The sequence below is a fragment of the Puma concolor genome, chromosome A1 (assembly GCF_028749965.1).
Source record: "Puma concolor isolate L17-30 chromosome A1, mPumCon1.1.hap2, whole genome shotgun sequence".
NCBI classification, from domain to species: domain Eukaryota; kingdom Metazoa; phylum Chordata; class Mammalia; order Carnivora; family Felidae; genus Puma; species Puma concolor.
The window spans coordinates 101,261,691-101,288,583 of NC_141667.1; the positions used below are offsets into that span (position 1 = coordinate 101,261,691).

Below are 26,893 nucleotides of genomic sequence, written 5' to 3' on the forward strand. Positions count from 1 at the left end.
AGGGTTTAATTTTCTCTTCATGTCCAGGAAAATACCACTAGATCTAAGAAATAATTTAAACATGAAGGCAATGAGAATTTGGTATGTGTTAGGGCTTCAAAAGCAAAATCCAATCATATGGCATAGGATTTTGTGCACACAAAAGGTGGTAAAGAATACTGGTTAAGGAAGTGTACTACTGAGCCATAGTGCCAGAATTATTAGCTGTGTGACCACGGGCTAATTACTTAGCTTCTCCGTGTGCGCCTCAGTCTTTTGTACGTTAAATGGGGACAATATTAGTATGTACTTCAAAGGATGAGTGTGAGAAATAAATGAGTTAATTTCCACAAAGAAGTTAGTAGAATGAGTACCTGGGCATTTGTTAGCAGTCAAAAACATTAGCCATTATTTTAGCCATTAGGAACTCCTCTTTTCCAGTGCTAGGACTCTTCTCTTGTAAGCAACCTCCAAAATCCAGTTGTGGCAATCTTCTCTTAATATAGTTCCACCCTTGGGTCGCCTGGCTGGCTGAGTCAGAAGAGGCTGTGACTCTTGATCTCTGTGTCATGAGTTCAAGCCCCACATTGGGTGTAGAGATTACTTAAAAAAAAAAAAAGGTTCCATTCCCCTTTGAACATGTACTAAAAATGCAATGGAAACTCTTAGCATGTTTCCTTCTGCTTGTAACTTAACAAAATAATAATCAGAGCAAGCATATGCAACAACAAAACCCAAAGCAATAGTCCTTTTATTCTCTACAAAACTATTTATGTATGTATGTATGTATGTATGTATGTATGTATGTATTTCTTATTTCTAAATATTTACTTACTTTGGGGAGACTGCAAGTGGGGGATGGACAGAGAGAGGGGAACAGAGGATCCAAAGCAGGCTCTGTGCTGACAGCACAGAGCCCAATGTGGGGCTTGCACCCAGGAACCATGAAATCATGACCTGAGCCCAAGTCAGACAGACGCTCAACTGACTGAGCCACCCAGGGGCCCCTTTACAAAACTTTTTAGACCAAAGCCTCAAATACATTTCAAAATGTTTTGGTAGTCATTCACAGCATGTATTAATCTGATAAAGGCTCACTTTTTAGTTCTTTGCCCACTAATTGCTCATGGATCCCCAAGACTATGGGGTAACAGACAAGCAAGATTTAATGAATCGTGGCCAAAGAAGTAAGTAAATGATTTTTTTTTCTTAAACACCCAAGGCCACATAATGTTGCAAGTAGAGAAAAGAGAATGAAGTCAGAGTGTCCTCACAGAACACTCCTCACATAAGTAGGAGACAGAACTTCTTCAGTGGTTCTCTGAAGGTAGGATCCTTGCCATAGGAAGACAGCTGGGTTTAGCTGTCTGGATGGGGTCACTGGACTCTTTTATAGGGCTGGGTGGGTATAGTTCTGATGCCCACCAGAGTGGCCAGACATTTGGGAGACAAGCCTCTCAAGCACAAGTACTCACCCACAAAACTTATAGCTAAAACTCAATACGCCCATGATTCAAACATTCGGAACAAGTTGTCCTGCCTAGCTTTGTACTGGGGCTTACAGCTTCAACAACTGTAGCCTCTGGTAGCAAAAAGAAGAATATCTTCTCAAAGTGGCAATTGTTTGGGATTACCCTGGAGACTCCTACTTCCGTACAGCTCTAAAAATAGAAATTCAAAGGTTTTATAACTCCATTCATTTAACATTTGCTACGCATAAAAACCAAACTATTCAAAATTCCTGCTCAATTAGGTCTAGTTTGTTAAGGTCCACTAAAAATGGTAAATATTTGGCATGTAACATTTAAGATTTCTGCTAAATGTTACAAATTAAACATAGTAGATGTGACCTTATTTTTTAAGAGCAACTCGAGGCAGAAAAGCCTATCCAATTAAAAAAAAATCTGAATCCAGTATGTCTCTATCAACAAGTCTTCTCTGAAGTATTTATTGACCTTGTTGATCACTATTAAATTTGTGAAAGACTGGTATTGTGATTGCTAAGTATTTTTGAGGAGTGAAAAACAATTTGAAATTTACTGGATGAGCTGAAAACAATGCCACAGATCTTGGATGTTTAAGTTTATTTTCCAGAGTTTGTGTATAAAAAGAGGTCTTAAAATTACATAGAATACTGATCCTCAATACATTTCTTAAACATATTTAAACTATGGCATGCATTACTTTTAAGAAATCTACCACGCTTTAAATACTTGAGAGCATATCTTTCTTTCGTGGGAGTGTAATTAGCAAAAGGGCCCTGAAGTGAGTTAGGAGCGGGAAGAGGAAGAAAGGAGGGTGGGGCCGCCATCCTTCTGGGTCTGGGCTAGTTTGCTTGTCCTACATTCTGAAAGAGAAAAGGTCAACGCAGGAAATTTAGTGATTCCTTATTATCTTAAGATGGAAGTCATGGCTCTTGGACTCGTCCAGACTGTGCCTGGAGAGCTCAACTTCCTTTTCCCTTGCATCCTCCTAGGTAGCAGTGGGTTTAGGAAGGAGGTGGCGGGGCGCAGGCCCACGGTCCTCGCCCGCGCTCCCTGCATCCGAGTCCAGAGGCCGGGATGTCTTGGTTCACCCAGTATACATTCTGGTAGGGCCCGCGCCATTGCCAGACTGGAGGAGATCTCCGCTGGCGTGTGCAAACGGGATTCTGCGAATGTTGACATTAAAGGAATACGCAAATTCAGCGTCGTAGTCCCCGCAGCTTACCCGCACCTATTTTTATATCTAAGCCAAGGTCACTCTTTAATACCGGGCCACAGCCCTGAGCTGGGGCGTCGCGCCCTGCCTTGTGACGGCGGCCCAGGCGGGCCGAGCGGGCGCCAGGGGCGAGGCGGGGGCCGCGCGGCGCCCCCCGGCTGGCCCGGCCGGCACCTGCCCGGAGGCCGTCTGAAGGCCGGGTCCGGAGGGAGGCAGGGCGGCGTCCCCGGCGCCGAGGAGGGGCCGCGCGGCGCGGGCGGGGGGATTCGCGGTGGGCGCGGGCGCTGCGCGGCAGCAAAGGCTGGAGGCGCTGCGGCGCCAGTGCGTCACGCCGGCGGAGGGCACGGTGGGCTGCGGCCGACCCGCCGACTAGGAGCCGGGCGTCCGGGGCGAGGGGGAGGCGGCCGTACCCGCCCTGGCAGCCGCGAGCGACGCGGCCCGGGACCGGCCGGGGGTCGCCAGCGAGCCGCCGGCTCCATTCATTCCCGCGGCTCCGCCTCCTTTCCCGGGCTCCGGTGGCTCCGGAGGCGCGTCCGAGGTGAGTGCGCTCTCCGTCCCGGGCGGGGGCCGCGGGCTGAGGCCGAGGCTGCCGCGTCCGACCCCGCGCCCCGCCGGCTCCGGCCCCGCGCCCCAGCGGGCGGCGACGCGGGCCGCCGGCTGCGGACCGCCTTGTGGACTCGGCCGCGGCGCAGGCCCACGCCGGCCTCCCGGGCCCCGGGCGCGCGTCCAGCTGCCGGCGGCCGGCCGCGTCCCCCGAGGGGCGTGTGGCGCGTCCCCAGGTGCGCGGGCCTCCGCGTCAGCGCCACCATTTTGTGTGAGGGAATGCCGCCTTCTTCCTTGGCTGGCCTGGGATCGGCTTCGGCTCCCCGGCTGCTGCGTGCCGAGCCCCCTCCCCTCCCACTGCGCCCCACCTGGAGCCTGGCCGCGCTCGCCCGTTGCCCTGGCTCGGTGGAAAGCGGACCTGGTGAGGCGGCGCGCCGAGGCGTTTAGGCTCGGGTTCAGCCACGCAGGTGGCCTCCGGAGATGCTCTGCCCACCTCCCTTGCATTGAACCTCTGGAACAGATACTGTATAGATTCTCTTCGAGAATGAAGGGCATCGCAATTTTGTTCTAATTCTTAGCCGCCCATTGTGCAGTTTTTCGAGGCCTGTGCCCCAGGAGATCGGTGGGTGAAGCATCGAGCCCTGGGTTGTTTATGCCTCGGGGATCTGGATTGCATTTACTCCTATTATTGTCCTTTGGGAGAAATGATGAAACCTCTGACTCGATTCTGGAAACTGGTGTGGGTATCTTAGGTTATTGTAGATTATTAGAGTAGATTCTAAAATAACCACCTGATGCAGGCCCCCTTCCCCCTTGGAGAGATCCTTTGGAAGCATCAATTAAAATGCTGAAGTGTGAGGATTTTTGAGGGGGTTGGGGCTGAGCGAGCAGGTTACTCAGAGACTACGGGAAGGAAAAGTTGTAATTGTATTCAGAACTGTTAGGCACTTTGTCATTTTCAAGATTCCTCAGAATTTGGTAATTTTTGTTTTGATTTATCTTCTGGCAAATGTGCTTGAGTACCTAGTGGATTATACTTGGGCCGTTTGTATTTTATCAGTGCATCACAGACAGGGATTAAAATACCTGGCATGGTGGCTGTTGCATAATACACACGTTTGGGCCTCGGAGGGAAATCACCAAAATAGATCTGTACCATGTATTATTATATGCTTGCATTGGCAGATTGATAGCATGTAAGGTGTACCGGATATCTTTGCAAACTATAGCTTGTTTTTCTCCTACAGGAGAAAAGATTTTTCTGGTCTGCGGACCAGACCGAGTCTTCCTGTTGAGGGTGGTGGGGCTTTGGACAGGGAATGAAATAGTGAGAAGAACCTGGGAAACATCTATGTGTGGTAAGACTTACAGTACAAAGATAAAGAGTCTTTGAAGGAAAGCTTGTAGGTGTCATAGTAGCCTCCTCTTTTTGAATTTATGATGAGGATTGGCTTAGGGAATTTAGAAATAGGTTATGACTGGTGATACTAGCCTGCTGCACGAGTGATTATGGTATCCAGAGGTGCTTTACCTGTGGATTTAAGGTTCTGAAAAGTTTCAAATTAGTCTCACCTGAGATTCGTCCAAAATAGTATTAGACTCATTACAAACGGTATCATTTCCTAATAAAGGTATAGTATATGTCAAAGGACTTAACTCTTGAATTGGAGAAAACAAAGTGTTTTATAATTAGATGCTCTTGAGAGTAAAATGTCATTGCCACCCTCCTTATGAAATTACTCTCAACTTTTTTTGAATAGTTGAAGACTTCCATTAATTCTTTATAAACAAGTAATTCCATATCATGGGCCTTTCCTAGCAGAAATGTCATGCCTCTCATAAATGACGTGTTCCAGGAGGAGAATTATGGAGGTGACAGGGACCTCGGACATGGAGAGATGAGTCTTGTTTTTTTAGGAAACTTAAGGAAGCACCGATTGTTTTCTAGGGGTTCCAGGTGCCCTGATTGGATGTGTCTTAGGTCCGTGGGGAACGAGATTGTTCCTCCCAGCACGTTCAGCTCTGAGCCAGACACAGTTCCTGAACCTTTAAATTAATTCTGTAAATGCACAGGTTACAGAGGTTCACTGAATTGGTGCTACTGGCCTTATTAACTCCAGTTTGAATTAACGTAGTTGGAGATTTTGAGCATCATGTTACCAATATTTGAGAAATTGAAAAGGAAAAAGGCCTTTCGATATTTTTCTCCATTAGCTTTTATCTAACCTTTTCAAACCCTTATGTGTGTTATGTTCAGTAATGTGCCTAAAAATGCAGAGATTTTCTTTTTAAAGGTAATTAGAATTTAAGAAGATTGAGTATTCAGGCAGAGTATTCAGGCAAAAATATTTGTCAAGGGTTCTGTAGAAAGGATTGTAAGTTGACTAGGAAGTGAAACAAAACATCATGGTTCTTCCCATTTCTAAGATGTTGTGAATCTGAAATGAAAAAGGAATTGCATGGTTATTGTGTTTGAGATGATTTTCTCTTCACACGTCATTAGCTTCTGATCCGTTGTATATTTAACCCTGAAATTAAAGTTCTAAATTTGGCATGCTTCACTGGTAGTAGGGCATTTCACAATTCTTTACAACAACAACAAAATTACTGGAGGTTGAATTTATTAAGAAAAAGGTGTCCTGGTTTAAAAATAATCAGGGAAAAGCTGATAATTTACTAAAGATAACCTAAATAATTAGACTCATTCGGTTTCAGGGCTGGTATGAGATCTTATCTGCTTTGTAGGAGGGAACTACTCATTTAGTCCCACCTATTCTTTGTCCAGAAAGTTTGTGACTCATCACATGTTTTTAAAAATATGTATCATTTTTAGCTACTACCTGCTCCAGTGAGGTGTTAATTTTAGGCTACACCAAAGGGTGTTTTCATTTACTCAACAAAAAACACAGAGTGTCTGTTGTACCTTAAGGGGCACAAGGGGTGCCTGGGTGGCTGGGTTGGTTAAGTGTTTGAGCCCAGTGTCGGGCTCTGTGCTGACAACTCAGAGCCTGGAGCCTGCTTCATATTCTGTGTCTCCTTCTCTTTCTGCCCCTCCCCGCTCGTGCTTTGCCTCTCACTCTCTCAAATAAACATGAAAAAAATTAAAAAAAAAAAAAAAAGGGACACGAAAACAAGTAGACCTCACCTTCATGGAGTTTATAGTGAAGTATTGTGTATTAAAATGTTAAAGATTTCCTTAAAATCTAACTGCACACAGAGTTTTGCAACTATGAATCGGGAACAAGTCAATTTAATAAATTACATTTTTAATCTTTATTTTTTATTATTTTTATCTTAAAAATTTTTTTAATGCTTATTTATTTTTTAGAGAGAGAGAGAGAGACAGAGCATGAGCAGGGGAGGGGCATAGAGAGAGGGGGACACAGAATCCAAAGCGGGCTCCAGGTTCTGAGCTGTCAGCACAGAGCCCGACTCAGGGCTTGAACCCACGAACGCAAGATCGTGACCTGAGCTGAAGTTGGATGCTGAACCGACTGAGCCACCGAGGCGTCCCCAGTAAATTACATTTTTAAAAAAGAAGTGCCAAAAAATAATAAAAGAAGTGCCAGATTGCATGTATGTGTGTGGGGAAACCCCCTGCACTTACGGGTTGTACAGTGGAGAGGGTTCAGTTGCCGAAAGAAACTGAGGAGGGAAGAATACTAAGAAATGGAATTGTTTGGAGTGTTGTCCATGGACAGGGATGGTGGGGAGTGGACTAATAAGCAGTAGAATGGTCAGTTGGGTTTGGTCTGAATCAAGGTCAGGTGAGAATGAAACTAATTCACTGAATTTGGGAGTTGAGAGGTTATTGGAGGCCTTAAGAGGAGTAATAGCAGGGTGGGCTGGGTGGCTCAGTTGGTTGCACGTAGGACTTTTGATTTCAGCTCAGGTCATGATCTCATGGTTGGTGGGATTGAACCTGGTGTTGGGTGTGGGCCGACAGCAAGGAGCCTGCCTGGGATTCTTTCCCCCTCTCTCTCTGCCCCTCCCCTGCTCACACTCTCTTTCTCACCCTCAAATAAATAAATAAATAAACTTAAAAAAAACTGTTTAATAGGGGTGCCTGGGTGGCTCCGTCGATTAATTGTCCGACTTCAGCTCGGGTCATGATCTCATGTTTCATGGGTTTGGGCCCCGCGTCGGGCTCGGTGCTGAACGCTTGCTCAGAGCCTGGAGCCTGCTTCGGATTCTGTGTCTGCTTCTCTCTCTGCCCCTCCTCCGCTCATGCTTTGTCTCACTCTGTCTCTCAAAAATACATAAATGTAAAAAGAAAAAATTAAAAAAAAGTTTAATTGAAAAAATAGGACCCCCCCGTATTATTAATTTTATAGTTTAAAATATTTTACACATATATCAGTACATAGTAGTGCTTTCAAGTTTGATAATACCTGAGGACCTAACTCTGATTCTTCACTTACCAGTAGTTATTATCCAGAGGCAGTATAATAATCTGCAATTCAAGCCAAATAGGTTTGAAAGCTGGATTTGCTGTTTCTAGCTGCCTTTTAAGATACATGGGCCTCAGTTTCCTCTTCTAAAAGGTAGTTATAAGAGACCCTGTCTTAAAATGTTGTTGGTAGAATTAAATGTGATAATGTATCTAAAGGTGAGCTATTAATATTATCAATGAAATTAGGATAATTTTTAGTACCAATTTCAGTGTTTCTCATCTTTCTCTCTTTTATTATCTTTTTTTACCCTGTGTTCAGTACAACACTTTGTTAAGGTATGTTTCAAGGCAACAATCGTCATTTTCAAAATTGTGATCTACCACTTGTCAGTCGGAGATTTTGTACTGCATGGGATAAAGTATAAGCCTTTTAAACCTTTTGTAGTTTTTGTGGATTCCAGATGAAGAACGTATCTTTTTTTTTTTCAAGTTTATTTTTTTTTTCAGTTATCTCTACACCCAACATGGGGCTCAGACTCATGATTCTGAGATGAAGAGTTGAATGCTCTTCAGATTGAGCCATCCAGGCATCCCAAAACCTGTCTTCTAATTTTAAATGTGGCCCTGTTTTCTATTAATTATTTATGCTCATGATGGAAAATATAGCTAAATTTACCAAAAAGCAAGCACATGTTTGAAGTCTTGACATTTGGCCTTAGAATATAATGCATATCTAAAACTACTTGAGGGGTGCCTGGGTGGCTCTGTAGGTAGTGTCTGACTTTGGCTCAGGTCATGATTTTGCAGTTCCTGAGTTCGAGCCCTGCATTGGACTCTGTGCTGACAGCTTGGAGCCTGGATCCTGCTTTAGATTCTCTGTCTCCCTTTTCTCTCTGCCCCTTCCCTGCTCATGCTCTCTCTCTCTCTCTCTTTGAAAAGTAAACACTAAAAAAAATTAAAAAAATAAAAGTACTTGAAATTAATTTTAAGACTGAGATTTATCGATAATATTTTGTAAACCGTAAAAAAGAAATTGATGTGATTCTGAATAAATTTTGTTTGGAGAATACAAACTTTTTATATCTGAGTATCTTCTCAGAATGGCCAAAAAAAAAGCATAGTTTTATAAAATGATTTATATGGTTTTACAGTTTCATGTACAAATGACCACTCAGCTGAAGTCTGTGGGCTCTTGGCCCTCCTTTCCAGAACTTTGACACTGGCTTGGATGGAGACAGGGATGTTCTTGTACCTGTAGCTGCAGAAGGGCCGAGAAAAGTTTCCCTTGTCCTGTGTTGGAACGTGCCAGCTATAACTAACAGTAGTCTTTGATGAGCTAGTTGGCTGTGTTTTCATATGGTATAATTCACTTGTGGCTAGCGTTTATTGTTAGCATGGCCCATTCTTTTTACCCTTTAGATACAGGCAAATAACTCTTACCTTTTCATCTGGGTATTGACTCTTCAGATATTTGAAGGGCAGCATTCTTGGCCTCCCTTCCCCAAGACTTCCCTTCACTAATTTCTCCTCATTCCTGTTCCTCATCCATTGTACCATGGTGTCTGGATCCTTTGCCATCCTGGTGGCTTTCCATTGCAGGCATTCCAGTTTTTCAGTGTGATTTTTCTTAAAATGTGATCATCTGAGTGGAATCAAAAACAGTGGATGCTGTCTGACCCATGAAAAGTGCAGGGATACTTTTCCGTCTGTGGATCTGGATAGTCATAACCTTAATAAAGAAGCACCATTCTAAGGTTTTTTGGCTTTAACTTAAGAAAAACTTGCTCATGGTTCATTTTGAGTCTACTGTCATCTAAATTTCAAGGTCTTACTTGTCTCTGGCCATCAGCAACGAATAACTTAAGAACTATAATGCCACTTAGTGAATTTCATTTTTTCTTTAGCTCTATTGTATAGTAATTAAATAAATGTTTAGTAGGCATTTTACTTTGTCAGTTTTTGTGTTTCCCATTTAGTTTTTAACTTGTCAAACAGTTGGCTTTCTTATTTTTGAATTTGTAAAAGATATTTCATAGGATTTATGTTCTCTGAGGCCTGAATTTTTTTTCACTCACCATTAACTTTCTGTGCCCATTGTGAGATGTGGCTGCACTGACTACATGACTTATCCACTATCCTAACAGATTATTCTCAAGATTTTTCTCAGATTATTCTCTTTTACTATTGCAAAGAGAGTTGCTCAGAACATTTTCATGCATGCTTCCGGGAACACTTTGCTGTCTCTAGGCTGGTTGTATACTTGTGCAACATAACACATGATACCATATTATTTCTCAAGTATTTGAACCCGTTTACACTCTTACCAGTGAATCTTAAGTGGTCCTGTTGATTCACTACCTGTCCCAACACTTAATATGAATAGATATCTTAAAAAAATACGAATAGATTTCTTAATTTTTGCTCATTTAGTGGGTGCAAAATGGTACCACTTTTTTAGTGTTTATTTTTCAAAGAGAGAGAGAGAGCATGAGCAGGGAAGGGGCAGAGAGAAAGGGAGACAGAGAATCTAAAATGGTACAAAATGGTATTTTTTTTTTTTAATTTTTTAAGTGTTTATTTATTTTTGAGACAGAGAGAGACAGAATGCAAGTGGGGGAGGGGCAGAGAGAGAGGGAGTCACAGAATCCGAAACAGGCTCCAGGCTCTGAGCGGTCAGCACAGAGCCCGACGCGGGGCTCGAACTCACAGACTGTGAGATCATGACTTGAGCCGAAGTCGGACGCTCAACCGACTAAGCCACCCAGGCGCCCCACAAAATGGTATTTAATTGTGATCCCAATTTGTGTTTTTCTGATTATGAATAAAGCAGAGACTCTCTTTATATGTGTTTATTAAACAAAACAAAACAAAAAAAGGTTGGCTTCGTATTGTGTAGTAACCATTTAAAAATGCTGGAGACAGTGCATCTAACATCTGAAGAGAGAATATTGCAAGATTTAAAAAATCTTCCTCCTACGGAGGGACTAAACAATATGTTTGATGTACTCTGTGATATTTGTGCGATCAGATACATCCTGGGTCATACTGGCCTTCTGTCTCGACCTGGGAACCTGGCCCCCAGGTTAAATCCCTTGGAGACCGATTGCGTAGGTTTAGAGTCTGACTGCCACTTAATAGCTGTATGATTTTGGGCAACTTACTTAACTTCCCCACACCTGAGGCTCCTAATTGAGAGACTTAAGAATATCTGCCTTAGAGGGTCTTTTGGAGGAATGAGTGAGAGAAGATGTGTAGAGTGTTAAGCTCACGCCTGGTGAAAGGCAAACAAACAATAAATGGTAGTTCTGTCATCATCAGGAAGCACATTTCACTTTTTTTTTAATTTTTAAATTTTTTTAATTTTTATTTATTTATTTTAAACGTTTATTTATTTTTGAGACAGAGAGAGACAGAGCATGAGCAGGGGAGGGCCAGAGAGAGAGGAAGACACAGAATCCGAAGCAGGCTCTAGGCTCTGAGCGGTCAGCACAGAGCCCGACGCGGGGCTCGAACTCACAGACTGTGAGATCATGACCTGAGCCGAAGTCGGATGCTTAACCGACTGAGCCACCCAGGCACCCCGCACATTTCACTTTTAAAAAATAATTATAAATGAATTTTTGATGATACTACCCTTTTGTAAATTAAGACATTTTTTCCTGTCTTTTTTCTCCAAGTAATCAGGTATAGACACAAGTTATTGGTCAGAAGAGGCAGTAGATAATTTTACCCATCCCACTTTTCATGTGTCGAAAGGTGGATTTTGCTTCCCTGGGGTTCTGAGGTTGGTAGTACAGATGAAGAAAAATCACATTAACCTGTGGTAAGTATACTAAAAGAAGTATGCGTGAGGTACTTGTCGGAGTTTCTCTACTTGTCTCCTTTAGTTCTATTAATCTATCCTACCTATCTCACAGCCTAAAGCTGTGGGAACAACTGTCTGACTTAAATGTCTTTTTCCTGCTCAAGATCCTTAAATTGCCTCCTGCATCCCAAATAAAGTTCAGACTCTTTAGTGTGGTGTTCTTAGCCTTTTATGTTCTGTACGGGGTTTATTTTCCTTGTGTTTCTACCACTACTTCTAATATACCTCAATTTCTCTCTCTCTCTCAAAAATAAATAAAGGTTAATATACCTCAATTCTCTTGGTGAATCCAACGCGCCATTTTCAACATGCTTTCTGGCTTCCATGTAGTATGCTCCGTCTTTTTAGAGGGTTTTCCCCTCTATCTGTTGAAGGTCCATGGATAGCTTTTCATCTCGCCTCAGAGCCGTACATGTCTCAGCCGTAGCGTTGCTTCCTCCTGGTACTGCTGTGTGATTTGTTTACACAAACTTTTGTTCAGTCGTTCATTTATTCATTTATTTAGTAAACATGGATCGAAGTTACACAGGAAGGCTCCTACTATCACTTACCTCTTTTTCTCCTGGGTGTGCTGCCCACGAGAGGCAAGAAAACAATTTACTTCATCTGGGTAAGCAAACCCACCTGAGGTTGCAGGAGGCGTGGGAGAACAGGTGCATGGAGCCACGGGTGGAAGTGCAGAGTTGGAGAGGCCTGGAGGGAAAGAGGCGTGGGTAGCCTGTGGTCCCGAATCCGCTGTTTTTCCAAGTTGGTATGCTCCTCTGCCCATAGTGGCAACCGTTGGTTACGTTTCTTAGTTGTGTAGTGAAAGTATTAGGGGCTGGGGTGGTGATTGTGACTTGGCAGCATATTTCCTAAATTGTATGCCAGTATTAAACACCAGGTTTGGTTTGGCTGTTGCCTTTTCTTTGGGCTAGGTGTATTTTCTTTGAAGTGAAAACATCAGTCTTCTTTATGGTTTTAAATGAGATAAGCTTCTGTGATACTTTATGTCAAAGATACCTACAACATTGTGCATTTTGTTGAGACTCCTGTTTTTAACACTTGCTCGTGTCCTTGAGTTTTACTGTGCCAAACTCCTGCTAACTTTAATGAGACGTTATAAAATTAGATCTGTTACGTGGTAAAGAAGCTAGGTCAAAGGATTTTAGTTTGTCTCATGTTGAAATGAAAGCAAAATTTTATGGTGCATTTATTTAAATCCTTCTTATTGTGCTTTTTCCCCCTGAGCTTTTTACTTGTTTATTTATATATTTACTTATTTATTTTTGAGAGGGAGACACAGAATCTGAAGCAGGCTCCAGGTTCTGAGCTGTCAGCACAGCGCCTGACATGGGGCTCGAACTCACTAGCTGTAAGATCATGACCTGAGCTGAAGTCGGACGCTCAACCGACTGAGCCACCCAGGCGCCCTTCCCAGAGTTTTGTAAATTGCTTCTGTGAGATAGAAACAGAATCCAGGTTTGAGGTACTGGGGTAGCTGCTGGCATCTTCTAGAGGCAAATCTACTCTTTTTGCAGTAAACATGTAGTCATTCAAGTGGAAGCTTCAGTTACAGGTGATTTCTATTTCTTTGCATATGTATCTGAGCAGTATAAGTAGTTTTACTTTTTTTAAGTATTTATCTTAAGAGAGAGAGGGAGCTAGCAAGCAGGGGAGGGGCAGAGAGAGAGAGAGAGAGGGAGAGAGAGAATCTCAAGCAGGCTTCTGCACTGTCAGCACAGAGCCCGATGGGCTCGAACTACTAACATGAGATCAGACCTGAGCCAAAACCAAGAGTGGGATGCTAAACCGACTGAGACACCCAGGTGCCCCAGCTCTCTCTATATCTTGCTCAAAATGTACTGATAGTTAAGAATTGAGTATCCATTCTTGGGTGTGGTAAAATTTAGTATTTTGTGTTCTGACTCATTTTTGCTTATGAATCTTATTTCAGCCCAAGAGTCCTGTTTTGCCTCCCCAGGATAGAATATGCACACCCCCCCCCCCCCCGCCCCCACTCCAGTCACGTTCTCTCTCCTTTGTAGTTTGGATGCAGGCACGTACACCAAATCTTGTCACTTAGATGCACCCAAGAGAGATTACATTTTCATGTTTAAATGATTTCTTAGATCTAGGACAGTCTTCCTAGATATGAAGAGAGAACTAATTCTTAGAAAGAAAACTAGTAATATTTCTCCTGATATATGCAATCAATCTTTAACTACAATAGGACTCCTAAAAGGCTCTACTTTTAGACACAGCGTTGTGATAAAAAGCACAGGCCTCAGAGCTAGACTGCCTGGATTAAAATACTAGTTCTGCCACTTAACTAGGGTGTGCCCTTGAACAGGCTACTCAGCTTAGTTTCCTCATCTGGCAAGTGAAGGTAATTAAATTCCTCACTTCATCGGTTTGTGATAACTATTTCTGGGAATACATGGGAAGTGTTTTGAATAGAATAGGCACACAGTCTGTTGTTGGCTCAGTGACGATTATATCAGAAAATGATTTTGCTTCCTACTGAAAATAAAAACAAGCAACAGGTATGAATGCTTTTTAACTTTGTGCCCCATTAACCATAAACTTGCGGACAGTCCTCACCTATAGGTAATCAAATCTTTTTCCTTTCTCAGAGGACAGAAATGGATTTGTGCACAGTGTTGAGCCTATCTGAGATTTGATAGCTGGAGCACTTTGCTCACTGGTTTCATTTTTGTCATGTTCAGAACCTTAGCTCTAACACTGGAGAAGGATTAATGTAGGATTTAGAGCCTTGTGTAGGGCAGGATGGAGAGAAGAATAAAAAGAGAGAGATTGTTGAGCTAATGTACAGCGGCTAGGTGAGTTAGGGAAGAAAAGGATGTTAGAAAAAAGGGAAGAATCGAGAGAAGAATCATAATAAGGCTCAGGAACAGGCTTTTTGTGTAAAACGTTGAGAGCATTACAGATTATGTTGCTTGGATACCTAACCTATTTTCAATGTTGGGGAAACAGGATCATGACTTGGATTGGTTGCGATAATTATTTTTTTTTCTAAGAACTCTTTCACCTCTAAAATGTCCATATTTTTTTATATTCCTTTCGCCCTAAAGCCCCCAAGTAAAAATTATTATAAGAATTTTGAAGGAATTTAGGAACTGAATTTAGAAAATACATTCCCCCTTTTAAAGTGTATATTTGACATCTGGTGATTAACCTTAAATAGGGAAAACCATCACAATTGTAGCAATTTGTTTTTTCTTTTTCATATTTTCTTCCTTAGAACATTCATTCTCTTAAATAGTTACGTAATAATTTAGGGAAAAGGGGTAGAATTATTAAAAGATGGATGTGAAGTAGCTGATGGGCATCTTAGAATTCTTACGTAAGAGGTATTAGTATTGTGTTTTTATACAAGTTAGCCAGGATTAATGAGCATAACATTTGCTTAATTTATAAATTAATTTGGACACTTTTTACACTTCATTATCCATTCTGCGTAAATTTTTTGATGAGTTAGTTTGCTTAAGGCAACACTAAGCTTTCTCATTCATGTAGAACCTATTTAGCCCTTTTGGTTTATCTCATGGGCAGAGCATAAAGTGCTTGACAAAATTTGATCTGACAGCTTTACAGTTATGTAACATAGAACAGAAGCTTAACAACAAAAAAGAGGGAGAAGTGAGTGATTTATCATAGCAACCTATATCTCTGTCTAGAGCTTTACCACTTTTCTCTTGCCTCTAAACTGTAGCAGAACCGCCATACGGCTAGTAATTTAAAGTCTTAACCAGTATTTTTTCTAAATAATTACAAACATTTAGAGGTGAAAAGGTCCTTAGGATTATCCTGTCCAGTTGCATCACATTACTAATGAGAATACAGAAGCCTGAAGAGGGTAAGTAACTTGCCCAGGGTCACTGACTTAGCTAGTGGCAGAGCTGACCCAGGAACCAGGGTCATAGAATTCCAATTCCAATTGCTCTTTCTGGTGTAATAGGTGAATAGAAAACTTAATAACAAGATAATTGTTGCAGTATTTTTCAAAAGGAGCTTTCCTATAACCATGACAAATATGATTTTGAATATTGAGTAAAAATAATTGTATTGGGAGGCATGTCTCATTGTACCTATTCTTCTAGCCCTCCTAGTGGTATAACGTTCTGTTTCTTCATGTATAGATTGAAGCTGATAGAAATATCTCACTATATATCCAATGTGGCTGTGGCTTTCTCTTTAAAGTCTTGTATATGGTCCCTTCTCAGTAAATATTACCTGCTGCTGTTAACCAACTGATGTATAATAGTTTCTGTCTTCATTTAAATACTATCAGGTGATTATTTAGCCAATAAAATTGAACACTGAAAGCAAGCAGTAATAAAAGTAATGGATCTAAGGAGAGATTTGCAACACAAAAACATTTTAGAAGAGGTGTACGTGTGTGTGTATGTATGTATATGCACCTTTGGAATTAGAGAAATACTTTCTAATTCTTTTCATACTAAAAACTGTGAAACTGTGGTTGTTTTTAAACTGTACTCAGAAATCACAACTTGTAAGTAAAATTTCTCTCCCCAGTAATGCTCTTTATGCAGATTTCAGAGTATTTAACTTGTAGGACTACAGGAACACATGATTGTTCCATTTTGTGTTTGTGTGTGTGTGTGTGTGTGTGTGTGTGTATGAATAATCTTTGGCTAATAATAATAATATGCCCAGAAGCAATGTTTTTCTGTTTAAAGACTGTAGTCTACAAAGGTTTAAGAATGAAGGGTAATACATTTGTTTTTACACTTTAGTCACGTTGTGCTTGTCTTTAGTCCTATACCTATAGTGCAGTGTTTTCTAAAATGCGCTGATGTATTACTGGTGATTTAGGAGATGCTCTTAAGTGGTTTTGAGGTGAATGTTTAAATGATGGTAGTTAAAAATTTTAATGCTGAATAGGAAAACGTGTAATCCGATCTATCACATGGGTGGTTTTATAGTTACGGGTGAATAAAATACTTCTTAAAAAAGTGGCTTGAGATTCTGATGTATGCTGCAACATGCAGCCTTAAAACCATTGTGCTAAGTGAAATAAGCCAAATGCTAAGAGACAGTTATTGCATTGCCTAGAATAGGCAAATTTATAGAGACAGGTAACAGAATGGTGGTTATTAGCAGCTGGGGAAAGAAGAAATGGGAAATTATTGTTTAATGGGTACTTGGGATAATGAAAAAGTTGTGGAAATGAACAGCGGTGATGTTTATACAACGGTGTTGTATGCTTACTGCAGTGCTTACTGCTGCAGAATTGTAAATCTAGAAATGGTTAAAATGCTGCATTTTATATGCATGTTTTACTAAATTAAAAAAAAGCAGAGGGGAGGAAATAGGATGAGAGGTATGTGTATTTTTAAAGAAGCAAATTGGGGGGCGCCTAACTGGCTCAGTTGGTAGAGCATGTGACTTTTGCTCTCAGGGTCAAGAGTTCAAGCCCCCGCATTGGGTGTCGAGCTTACCTAATAAAAAAGAAAACTAAAGAAAAAAAGAAGTCACTTGAGAAATATATTGAATAGTGATGTAGGCACTTAACACATTGGGGGAAATGTTCGTGGTGGTATGCAAATTATTGAAGGTTGGGCAACACGAGAGGAAAGTTCAATGGCTTACAGAGAGTGGCACATGTTTCAGTCTCATTGTGCTGTGGACTAGTGGGTGGGCAGACACATGACTTTTACCTGAACCGTATTAGATGAGAAACTAAGCCCTTTCTAAGACTGGTTATTGCCCTAAAATTGTCTTATTCCGGGGGCGCCTGGGTGGCTCAGTTGGTTGAGCGGCCGACTTCGGCTCAGGTCATGATCTCGCGGTCCGTGAGTTTGAGCCCCGCGTCGGGCTCTGTGCTGACAGCTCGGAGCCTGGAGCCTGTTTCCGATTCTGTGTCTCCCTCTCTCTGACCCTCCCCCGTTCATGCTCTGTCTCTCTCTGTCTCAAAAATAAATAAACGTTAAAATTGTCTTATTCCGGGCTATAATCTTGGGTTCTTTATTCAGATCACCTCCTTTGCTTATTTGATAGAATTGTTGTCTTTTGAATAATGAAACCAAAAAACTGCATTTAAAACACGACATTAGCATTTAAAATCTTTTAAAAACCATAGCATAGTAACAGATGAAAAAGAAAATCACCTATAAACTTGCTGTCCCGTCAAGACTACTTTTCATTCTGTGTCCATTTTGTATTCTTTGTCTTGACTTTAAATCTAAATCTAAACTTGTAAATAAGTTTTTGGTAGCAGGCTTCAAACATTAACTTCTGTTTCACTCTTTATTAAAAAAATTTTTTTTAATGTTTATTTTTGAGAGAGAGAGAGAGAGAGACAGAGCGTGTGCAGGGGAGGGGCAGAGAGAGAGGGAGACCCAGAATCTGAAGCAGGCTCCAGGCTCCGAGCTGTCAGCAGTGAGCCCGATGTGGGGCTTAAACCCACGAATCATGAGATCATGACCTGAGCCAAAGTTGGACACTCAATCACCTGAGCCACCCAGATGCCCCTGTTTGATTCTTCAGATTCTAATTACTGTTAGCAAGTTAAATTTTTATTCTTATTCTTAAAAAAAATTTTTTTTAAGATTTTATTTTTAAGTAATCCCTACACCCAACAAGGGGCTCAAACTCAAAACCCTGAGATCCAGAGTCACAGGCTCCACCTACTGAGCCAGCCAGGTGCCCCCAGCAAATGAAATTTTTAAATGTGTTTCATTCTTACATAGCTTGTTCTGGTAGCTAATTTTCAACAGAATCTTTTGAGTTGGTTTAAGGAAAATGGTATAATAGTAATCTTTCTTGAGCATTGTCTAGTCAGTGGTATGGACCATTAAATGTCTCTTAGGGTGCCTGGTAGTTCAGTTGCCTAAGTGTCTGCCTTCAGCTCAGGTCATGATCTCTCTCTCTCTCAAAAATAAATAAATAAACTTAAACAAAAATCTCTTAATGCTTTACATGGATATAAAGCTGGAATCTTGTCTACAAGTATGTAAAAACAGTTACACATTCTCTTAACTAGTGTCCTAATTATGTGTCTTTCATCTACTATTGACCATTTGTTTTGTGTTTTTAGCTTGACCTAAAATTTTAATCTTCATTAGAATAGTTAGATCGGACTATAGAATGTAATGATGTATTTCCTTAGTTTGCTTTTACATACTGACTTTGACAGAGATAAAAAGATAGTCTCAAACTAACAAATAAGCTTGCTTAAGTATTGCTGTTTTATTTTATGATCCTTTTCAGACTCCACCATCTTAGTTATATATAGGCTCCTGGTTGGGCTCTCTTAAAATCTTTAGATTTATTTTTCCTTTTTATAAATTGGCTGGAAATCTTGTGGCATTGCTTTCGTCAATAGTTTCACAAATTTATCTTGCTTTCTCCCTTTATTTAGACTTTTACATTTACTGACAGATGGGCTGAATTGGTGTGTTCTATTTCTAGGTTTTGATTTTAAAAATCAGTTTGATTAAATATATAAATATACAGCATTATTTGAATAAAATAACAAATTATTTGAATAAAATTAGGTTCCCAGTCATATGTGCACCAAGTTTTAAAGTTCTTAGGATCAAGATTTCAGATTATGGTAAAAAAAAAAAAAAAAGTAAGTTCTCATTATCCTCATATCTTCAAACTTCAGAAAAATATATTTAATTATATATAATTGTTACTGTATGTGTCCTGTCTTTTATGTGTTTATCTCAAATTTCCATTAGATATTCAGTTCTTGGCTACTAATACTTTTGTTGTGATAAAACGTATCTGAAGGTCACTTCAGGGAAAAGTAACTTCTATTTTCTCAGTTGATTTTCTTCTGCCTTTCCCCTTTTAAATTTTCCTTTATCAAAACTGAAGAAGTTATTGACAAATAGAGCAGTTCTGCTCTTCAGTTTTTATTTTGGGTAGATATAAAATAGGAAAATTTTGAAACAAAATTATCTGTACTAACTTTATACTTCCTTTAAAAACTGGTAGCTCCAGGGGTGCCTGGGTGGCTCAGTCAGTTAAGCGTCGACTTCACCACTCGGGGCTTCGAGCCCTGCGTCAGGCTCTGTGCTGATAGCTCAGAGCCTGGAACCTGTTACAGGTTCTGTGTCTCCCTCACTCTCTGATCCTCCCCGCTTACGCTCTCTCTCTCAAAAAGGAAAACATTAAAAAAAAAATAAAAACAAAAGAACTGGTAGCTCAGTATATGATGTAGATTCTAAGTTTTTATTTAACTTTTTATCATGGAGATTTTAAAGAGTACACAAATAAGCATCCTTTCCACAATGCATCTGACAGGTCTCTTAAGTTTTCTTTTTATTTCATTTATCTCTCTTTCTCTCTCTCTCTCCTTTATTTATTTATTTATTTATTTATTTATTTAGAATGGAGTTGTATTTATTTTTTTTATGAGTGGGGGAAAAAGGCAGAGGGAAAGGGAGAGAGAGAAACTTAAGCAGGCTCCACGCTCACTGTGGAGCCTGATGAGGGGCAGATCATGACCTGAGCCCAAATCAAGAGTCAGACACTTTTTTATTTTTTTAAAAAAATTTTTTTTTTTCAACGTTTATTTATTTTTGAGACAGAGAGAGACAGAGCATGAACGGGGGAGGGGCAGAGAGAGAGGGAGACACAGAATCGGAAACAGGCTCCAGGCTCTGAGCCATCAGCCCAGAGCCCGACGCGGGGCTCGAACTCACGGACCACGAGATCGTGACCTGGCTGAAGTCGGATGCTTAACCGACTGCACCACCCAGGCGCCCCAAGAGTCAGACACTTAATCAAGTGACCCACCCAGGTGCTGCTCTTAAATTTCTTTTAATTTACATCAGTTTCCACTCTTTTTTTTAAACTCCATTCTCTGTTAAAGAAACTGAGTTCTAAATATGGATGGCTGCATACTTAAGGTTTCATTTCATGCTTGTCTAATGGCTTGGTTAGATTTGGGTCCAGTGTTCTTGTCATATCACATGAGAATGCATATGTCTGCTCATCTTAATTTTAGTAAGATTGGTCACTGTAGGTATACAGACCTAACACTAATGAGTGCATGTATCCCTACCAAAATAATCATACCCAAATATTCATAGTAGCTCAACTGTCCATCAGTAGTAGAATAGGTAAACAAACTGTATTTGGTATGATGGAACACTACATAGTAATAAAAGGGACAAATTAACTGGTCTAACCAACAATATTGATGTTTCATACAGAAGTAATGTTGAGTGAAGAGAGTTAATGCAACAAAGAGCCTGCTGTATGATTTCAGATATAGGAAGTTCAAAGATGGGCAAAATTGTCTGTTTTAAACGTACTCTAAGACCAATGAAATACTACTACCTCATTCAAAACTTTGCCCCCCTCTGATTGAAATAGCTCCCCTTAATCATATACTCAGTTTCCATAGGTATTAGGATATATTTCCATATCTTATTACATTGGTTTGTCTATTCATATGCTTGTCATCACATTGTTTAATGTTTTGATAGTATGGTGCTTTTTTCTGTTGTTTTTTTTTTTTTTAGATTTTATTTTTTTCATGTTTGGTTATTTATTTTGAGAGAAAGAGAAACAGCATGAGCAGGGGAGAGTCAGAGAAGGAGATAGAGAATCCTCAGCAGGCCTGATCTTTACCTGTGCTGAAATCAAGAGTCAGATGGCTGGGGCACCTGAGTTGCTCAGTTAAGCATCCGACTTCAGCTCAGGTCATGAATTCATGGTTTGTGAATTCGAGCCCTATGTCAGGCTGTCTGCTGTCAGTGCAGAGCCCACTTTGGATCCTCTGTCCCTCTCTCTGCACCCCCCCCCCCCACCAAATACATAAACGTTAAAAAAAAAAAAAGACGCCTAATTGACTGAGCCCCCCTGTTGCCCCTAGATTTTATTTTTAAGTAATCTCTACAGCCAAGTTGGAGCTCAAACTTACAACCTTGAGATCAAGAGTCACATGCTCCATCTACTGCGCCAGCTAGGTGACACCCCTTTTTGTTATTTATTTTAGTTTTTAGAAGTAGACTGTGCTCAGTATGGGGCTTGAACTTACAACTTCAAGATCAAGAGTTGTGTGCTCTACTGACTGAGCCAGCCAGGTGCCCCTAAAAAGTTTTATGATAACTTTTTTGTTTTTTTAAATTTGTATTTAAATTTTGGTTAGTTAATATACAGTGCAATATTGGTTTCAGAAGTAGAATTCAGTGGTTCCTCACTTACATACAACACCTACTGCTCATCACAAGTGCCCTCCTTCGTACCCATCATCCATCTAGTCCATCTCCCACCCACCTCCCTCCGTCAACCCTCAGTTTGTTCTCTATTGTTAAAGAATCTCTTGTGGTTTGTTTCCCTTTTTTTTTTTTTTTTTACTCCCTTCCCATATGTTCATCTGTTTTGTTGCTTAAATTCCACGTAGGAGTGAAATCATATGGTGTTTGTCTTTCTCTGTCCGATTTTGGTTGACATAGTATGTTCTAGCTCCATCTATGTCATTGCAAATGGCAAGATTTCATTCTTTTTGATGGCTGAGTAATAGGCCATTCTATGCGGGCGTGCCACCTGCCCACCCACCCCACATCTTCTTTATCAGTCAGTGGACATTTGGGCTCTCTCTGTAGTTTGGTTATTGTTGATAACTATGTGTTTTAGTATCTGACAGGGTTCATACTTTTCTCCAATCATTGCTCTGCCTTTTCAGGATTTTTCTAGCTACTCTTGCTTATTTATTCCTTCTAATTAACTTTATAACTTGTTTTCCCTCAGGAAACAATAAAACCCTAAAGGTATTTTCATTAGGATTCCATTAAATTAATAGATTATCTTAGGGAAGACTAATACCTTTTTGGTGGTGAAGCATCCTTTCTAAGTATATGGTTTGTGTTTCCTGTTTGTTCACTTTGTTTCTTATAGTAATGTTTTAGACTTAAATAGGTTTCCTGTTGTTTATTGTTGTTAAATTTAAGCCTATTTTAATTTTTGGTGTTTAAATGGGATCTTATTTTCTATTTTTACTCATTTTTTTCCATTCATTATTTTTTTTTTACCAGTGGTTATTGTAAATATGAAGGCTTGATTTATATGTTTAATTTTATATCTTGCTATTTGACTATAATTTCGTATTATTTGGAATAATTTTTCCATTAATTCTGTGGGATTTTTCAATTAAATAAATTATTTGCAAATTGAGGTAGCAATAATCTTCTGCTGCAACCCTCACACCCATCCCGAATTGTTATGCCTTAATTGCTTTCTCTCATCTAATTGCATTGACAGATACCTATATAATTTTATATAGTAGTAGTGTCCTTATTTTTCTTGGCTTTAGTGTTTCCCCACTAAAGTGTTGGTTTCTTTTTTTAATAGCTATATATATGAGAGATGTAATTTACATGCTGTAACGTTTACCTACTGCAACTGTACAATTCAGTGATTTTTAAAATACATTTGTAGGGTTGTACCATTAGTATAATCCAATTGTAGAACAGTTTTGTTATTCCCAAAAGTTCCTATGTGTTTGTCCTTTTACAGTGGCTTAAATGTTGGCAGGTATAGGATGATATATGCATGTATGTTTATATGTAAATATGTATATCCTATGCCTGTATAAATATATTTTTATCATTTTAAGGAATTATTCATTAATTTCTATTTGTATTAAAAATTTTTTTTTAATATTTACTTATTTTTGACAGAGAGAGAGAGACAGCATGAACGGGGGAGGGGCAGAGAGAGAGAGAGGGAGACACAGAAACCAAAGTAGGCTCCAGGCTCTGAGCTGTCAGCACAGAGCCTGATGCGGGCTCGAACTCACAGACTGTGAGATCATGACCTGAGCCAAAGTTGGATGCTCAACCGACTGAGCCACCCAGGCGCCCCATGTTAAATTTTTTTTAATGTTTATTTATTTTTGAGGGACAGAGTATGAGTGGGGGTGGGGCAGGGAGAGAGGGAGACACAGAATCCGAAACAGGCTCCAGGCTCTGAGCTGTCAGCACAGAGCCAGACATGGGGCTTGAACTCATGAACTGCAAGTTCATGACCTGAGCCTAAGTCAGACGCTCAACCGACTCAGCCACCCAGGTGCCCCGATTAACTTCTATTTCATTGCTTGCTTTACTACAAATGAACGTTTAAAAGTTTTATTGTTTGATATACATTTTCAATCAGTGGGCTCAAATTGTTGTCTGTCTTGGCGTAGTGAAAATGAAGTTTCCTTGAAGTGTGGTGTTACAATAAAATTTTTTTTTCTATGAGTAAAGAAAGGTAACATTTCGTGTTCTGAAACATTTGTTCCATGTTGTTTGTTGAAGAGGATGGCATTCCCTGTGGATATGCTGGATAATTGCAGTCATGAAGAATTGGAAAATTCTGCTGAAGATTACATGTCAGATCTAAGGTGTGGCGACCCTGAAAACCCTGAACGTTTTTCTCTTCTCAATATCACGGTAAGGTGTGCTAAGGTGATTGTTATCAGTCTTTTCAGTTGAGTTTATATGTGAAATCGTATCTGCTTACTTTTTCAAATGTTAACTACTCACTTTTGAAATTTTTATCAAAAGGCTATTGAGTAAAGTGAATAAATATTGATTTGTTAGTATAGCAGTATGATCAAGTTTTAAAAAAACACACTCTACAGGTTATTGCTTAATATTTATATTATGCCTTTAAAATTATATGTAAGTTGTGTAACAGTTTGCTGAGACTGGTTACGGGATTTGAGCTGACTAAATTTAGATTGAGAATTTGTGATTTTAGAAGGTTTTTAAGAAAGAAAAATCAGAACACTAAATTGCACATTTTTGTACCACAGATCTTCCTTTTCCTAAAGTACTAGAATCAAGCTTTCTAATTAGTAAGCATGATATATTGTGAAAGAAAGATAATTAGACTTGGAATTGTTAGAATTTCACTGTGAACTAGATGGTAGGCAGATTCTCTAACCTTTATAGGCCTTGTAGTTTTCTTCTAGTAAGTGATGTTTAAGGGATTCTTTAAAGTCTCTTCTTGTAAAGCACCAGTATTTTATAATTATCTGAATTGTAGTATCATCTGTAAGTGGGGAATTATGGTCAGATTAATGAAGGTGGGCAAATCTTAGCGTATCATGTATCTCACTGGAAAAACCGATTTACTTGTCTGATGTCTTTTACTATAAAATGGAGTTTTTTGGGGCGCCTGGGTGGCTCAGTCGGTTAAGCGTCCGACTTCAGCTCAGGTCACGATCTTGTGGTCCATGAGTTTGAGCCCCGCGTTGGGCTCTGGGCTGATGGCTCAGAGCCTGGAGCCTGCTTCCGATTCTGTGTCTCCCTCTCTCTCTGCCCCTTCCCCGTTCATGCTCTGTCTCTCTCTCTGTCTCAAAAATAAATAAACGTTAAAAAAAAAGTTTTTAAAAATGGAGTTTTTTTCCCCCGTGAAATTGTGTAACAGATAATAAACTAGTGTCTTTTTTTTAATGAGTTTATATGTACCATATCATGCCTTTGTTTTTATTCGTATCTGTGGCTAATGTACAATAATAATATTTATTGAAATAAACTTCAGTTTTTTGTCCCCGAAGATAATAAAATGCTTCCAAAAGGGAAGTCTGATATAATTTTTTTTTAATTTTTTTTCAACGTTTTTTATTTATTTTTGGGACAGAGAGAGACAGAGCATGAACGGGGGAGGGGCAGAGAGAGAGGGAGACACAGAATCGGAAACAGGCTCCAGGCTCTGAGCCATCAGCCCAGAGCCTGACGCGGGGCTCGAACTCCCGGACCGCGAGATCATGACCTGGCTGAAGTCGGACGCTCTGATATAATTTTTTGACACGAGAAATACCTTCTATGAAATTACATAATTAGCATTAATGTAGGAAAAGTTTAATATTTTTGGTAGAAGCATGTTGTTTTTGTCCTATATTTTCTTAATAGACTTTTCACTAATCTTTACTCACTTGTCATTTCAGATTCCTATTAGCCTGTCCAATGTAGGCTTTGTACCTCTTTATGGTGGAGATCAGACTGAGAAAATTCTTGCTCTCTTCGCACCTGAGGACTCACTCACAGGTACCTTTTTTTTTTTTTTTTTTTTTTGCTTAATAAATGGGGCCACCTTGTATTATAAAGTGTAGATATATTTATCTGTATAAACCTTATTAAATAGTAATATTGTATGCTATAAGACTTAAATGTTAATAATCATTTATTCTATTTTTAGCTGTGGCACTTTACCTTGCTGATCAGTGGTGGGCTATTGATGATATTGTGAAAACATCTGTCCCTTCTAGAGAAGGGCTTAAGCAGGTAACAAGATCCTGTATTTAAAAGTGTTTCTTTTGAGGCCATTTCACAGTTTGTTTCCCATTAAACATTGATAGTTCTTAAAGTTATTGAGCACTTCTCCATTTTAGTATGACCAGGTTGTATTAGATGATTAAAGTTTCATTGTTTTGATAAAGCTGGTACTCTGATTGGGCTTCCTCAGTTTTATGTGGCTCTGAATATATCTGAGAATTGAGTGATGAAGAGTGAGTCTCTATGGGTTACTTGAACGGTAGTTACCTGTATTGGCTTCAGCTTCTGATTTCTGTATAGGGTAGAGAAAAACCTAGTTCCCTCCGTGTGTTTGCTTAGGTTCTCTGCCTCTAGGAGAGACTGACCAGGAACCTTGCCTATCAGTAGGCCCATTTCAGGTGGTCTATTCAAGTGCTCTACACAGTGGAATAGGAGGGAGATCCTCACTAGCATACTTCCAGGCTCTGTCCCTTTTTTTCTGTCCTCGTCACCATCTTCTCATTTCCTTCGAGGAAGACATAGATGACCTGAATTCTGCATGCCACAGTGCTGAATGGGAGAACCAGGCTCTGAAAGGCAGAATTAAGAAACAAAGAGGATCTAACATGATGAAAAGTAATTACCCATAGGTTCAAAAAAATAACTGCACATGTACACCGTGAAGAATAAGCTAAAACAACGCATATGAAAACGATTGGGCTTTAGTTAATTAGAAGTAAAATGAAGGTAAACAAAAAAGCTAATACAAGAACTGAAGTTTATATAGCAAAGCCCGATTGTTATAACAGTATCTTCAGTGTTTATGTCTGTAGTATCTTCAAGCCCCAGTGGGAAGAGAGATGATAAGGATCTGGAGCATTTCAAGAGTGAGAACTGGAATGGCAAAAGTACCCAAAATTGCATTAGATCAGTCCTTTCTTTCATTCGTTCCTATGTTCCTGTGGTAGGAATTTAGGGGAATGTCATGGCTCTCTTCAATTATTTTTAGACTGTATGGCTCCAGAGTATCAAAGTACAGTCTTTGGCTATAGTCAACTCAGTATAAAGAAGAATTATATACTGGTCAGAGCTGTTCAAGGAAGGAATGGGTTGCCTGGAAAGCAAGTGAGCTTTGTCATTTCGTGTGTTGTTTGGTATCTGACCTCTCCTACTATGTAGTATAGT

General features: G+C 40.0%; 1 protein-coding gene across 7 annotated transcripts in view; it reads left to right on the forward strand.

The window, feature by feature from the left end:
• FAM169A (family with sequence similarity 169 member A) overlaps nt 1-26,893 on the forward strand; it is a 95,977-nt gene that overhangs the window by 19,947 nt on the left and 49,137 nt on the right. For 3 of the 7 annotated variants that reach the window (XM_086698865.1, XM_086698913.1, XM_086698872.1), the window contains 3 exons: nt 23,765-23,899; nt 25,402-25,501; nt 25,653-25,738. In XM_086698865.1, the coding sequence (XP_086554991.1) occupies nt 23,765-23,899; nt 25,402-25,501; nt 25,653-25,738 (321 nt within the window). Of the gene's footprint in view, nt 1-3,084; nt 3,218-3,654; nt 3,845-13,549; nt 15,340-18,437; nt 18,456-23,764; nt 23,900-25,401; nt 25,502-25,652; nt 25,739-26,893 lie in introns of those variants that run through there. The other 4 variants (XM_086698879.1, XM_086698903.1, XM_086698894.1 and 1 more) reach the window with 4 other exon arrangements.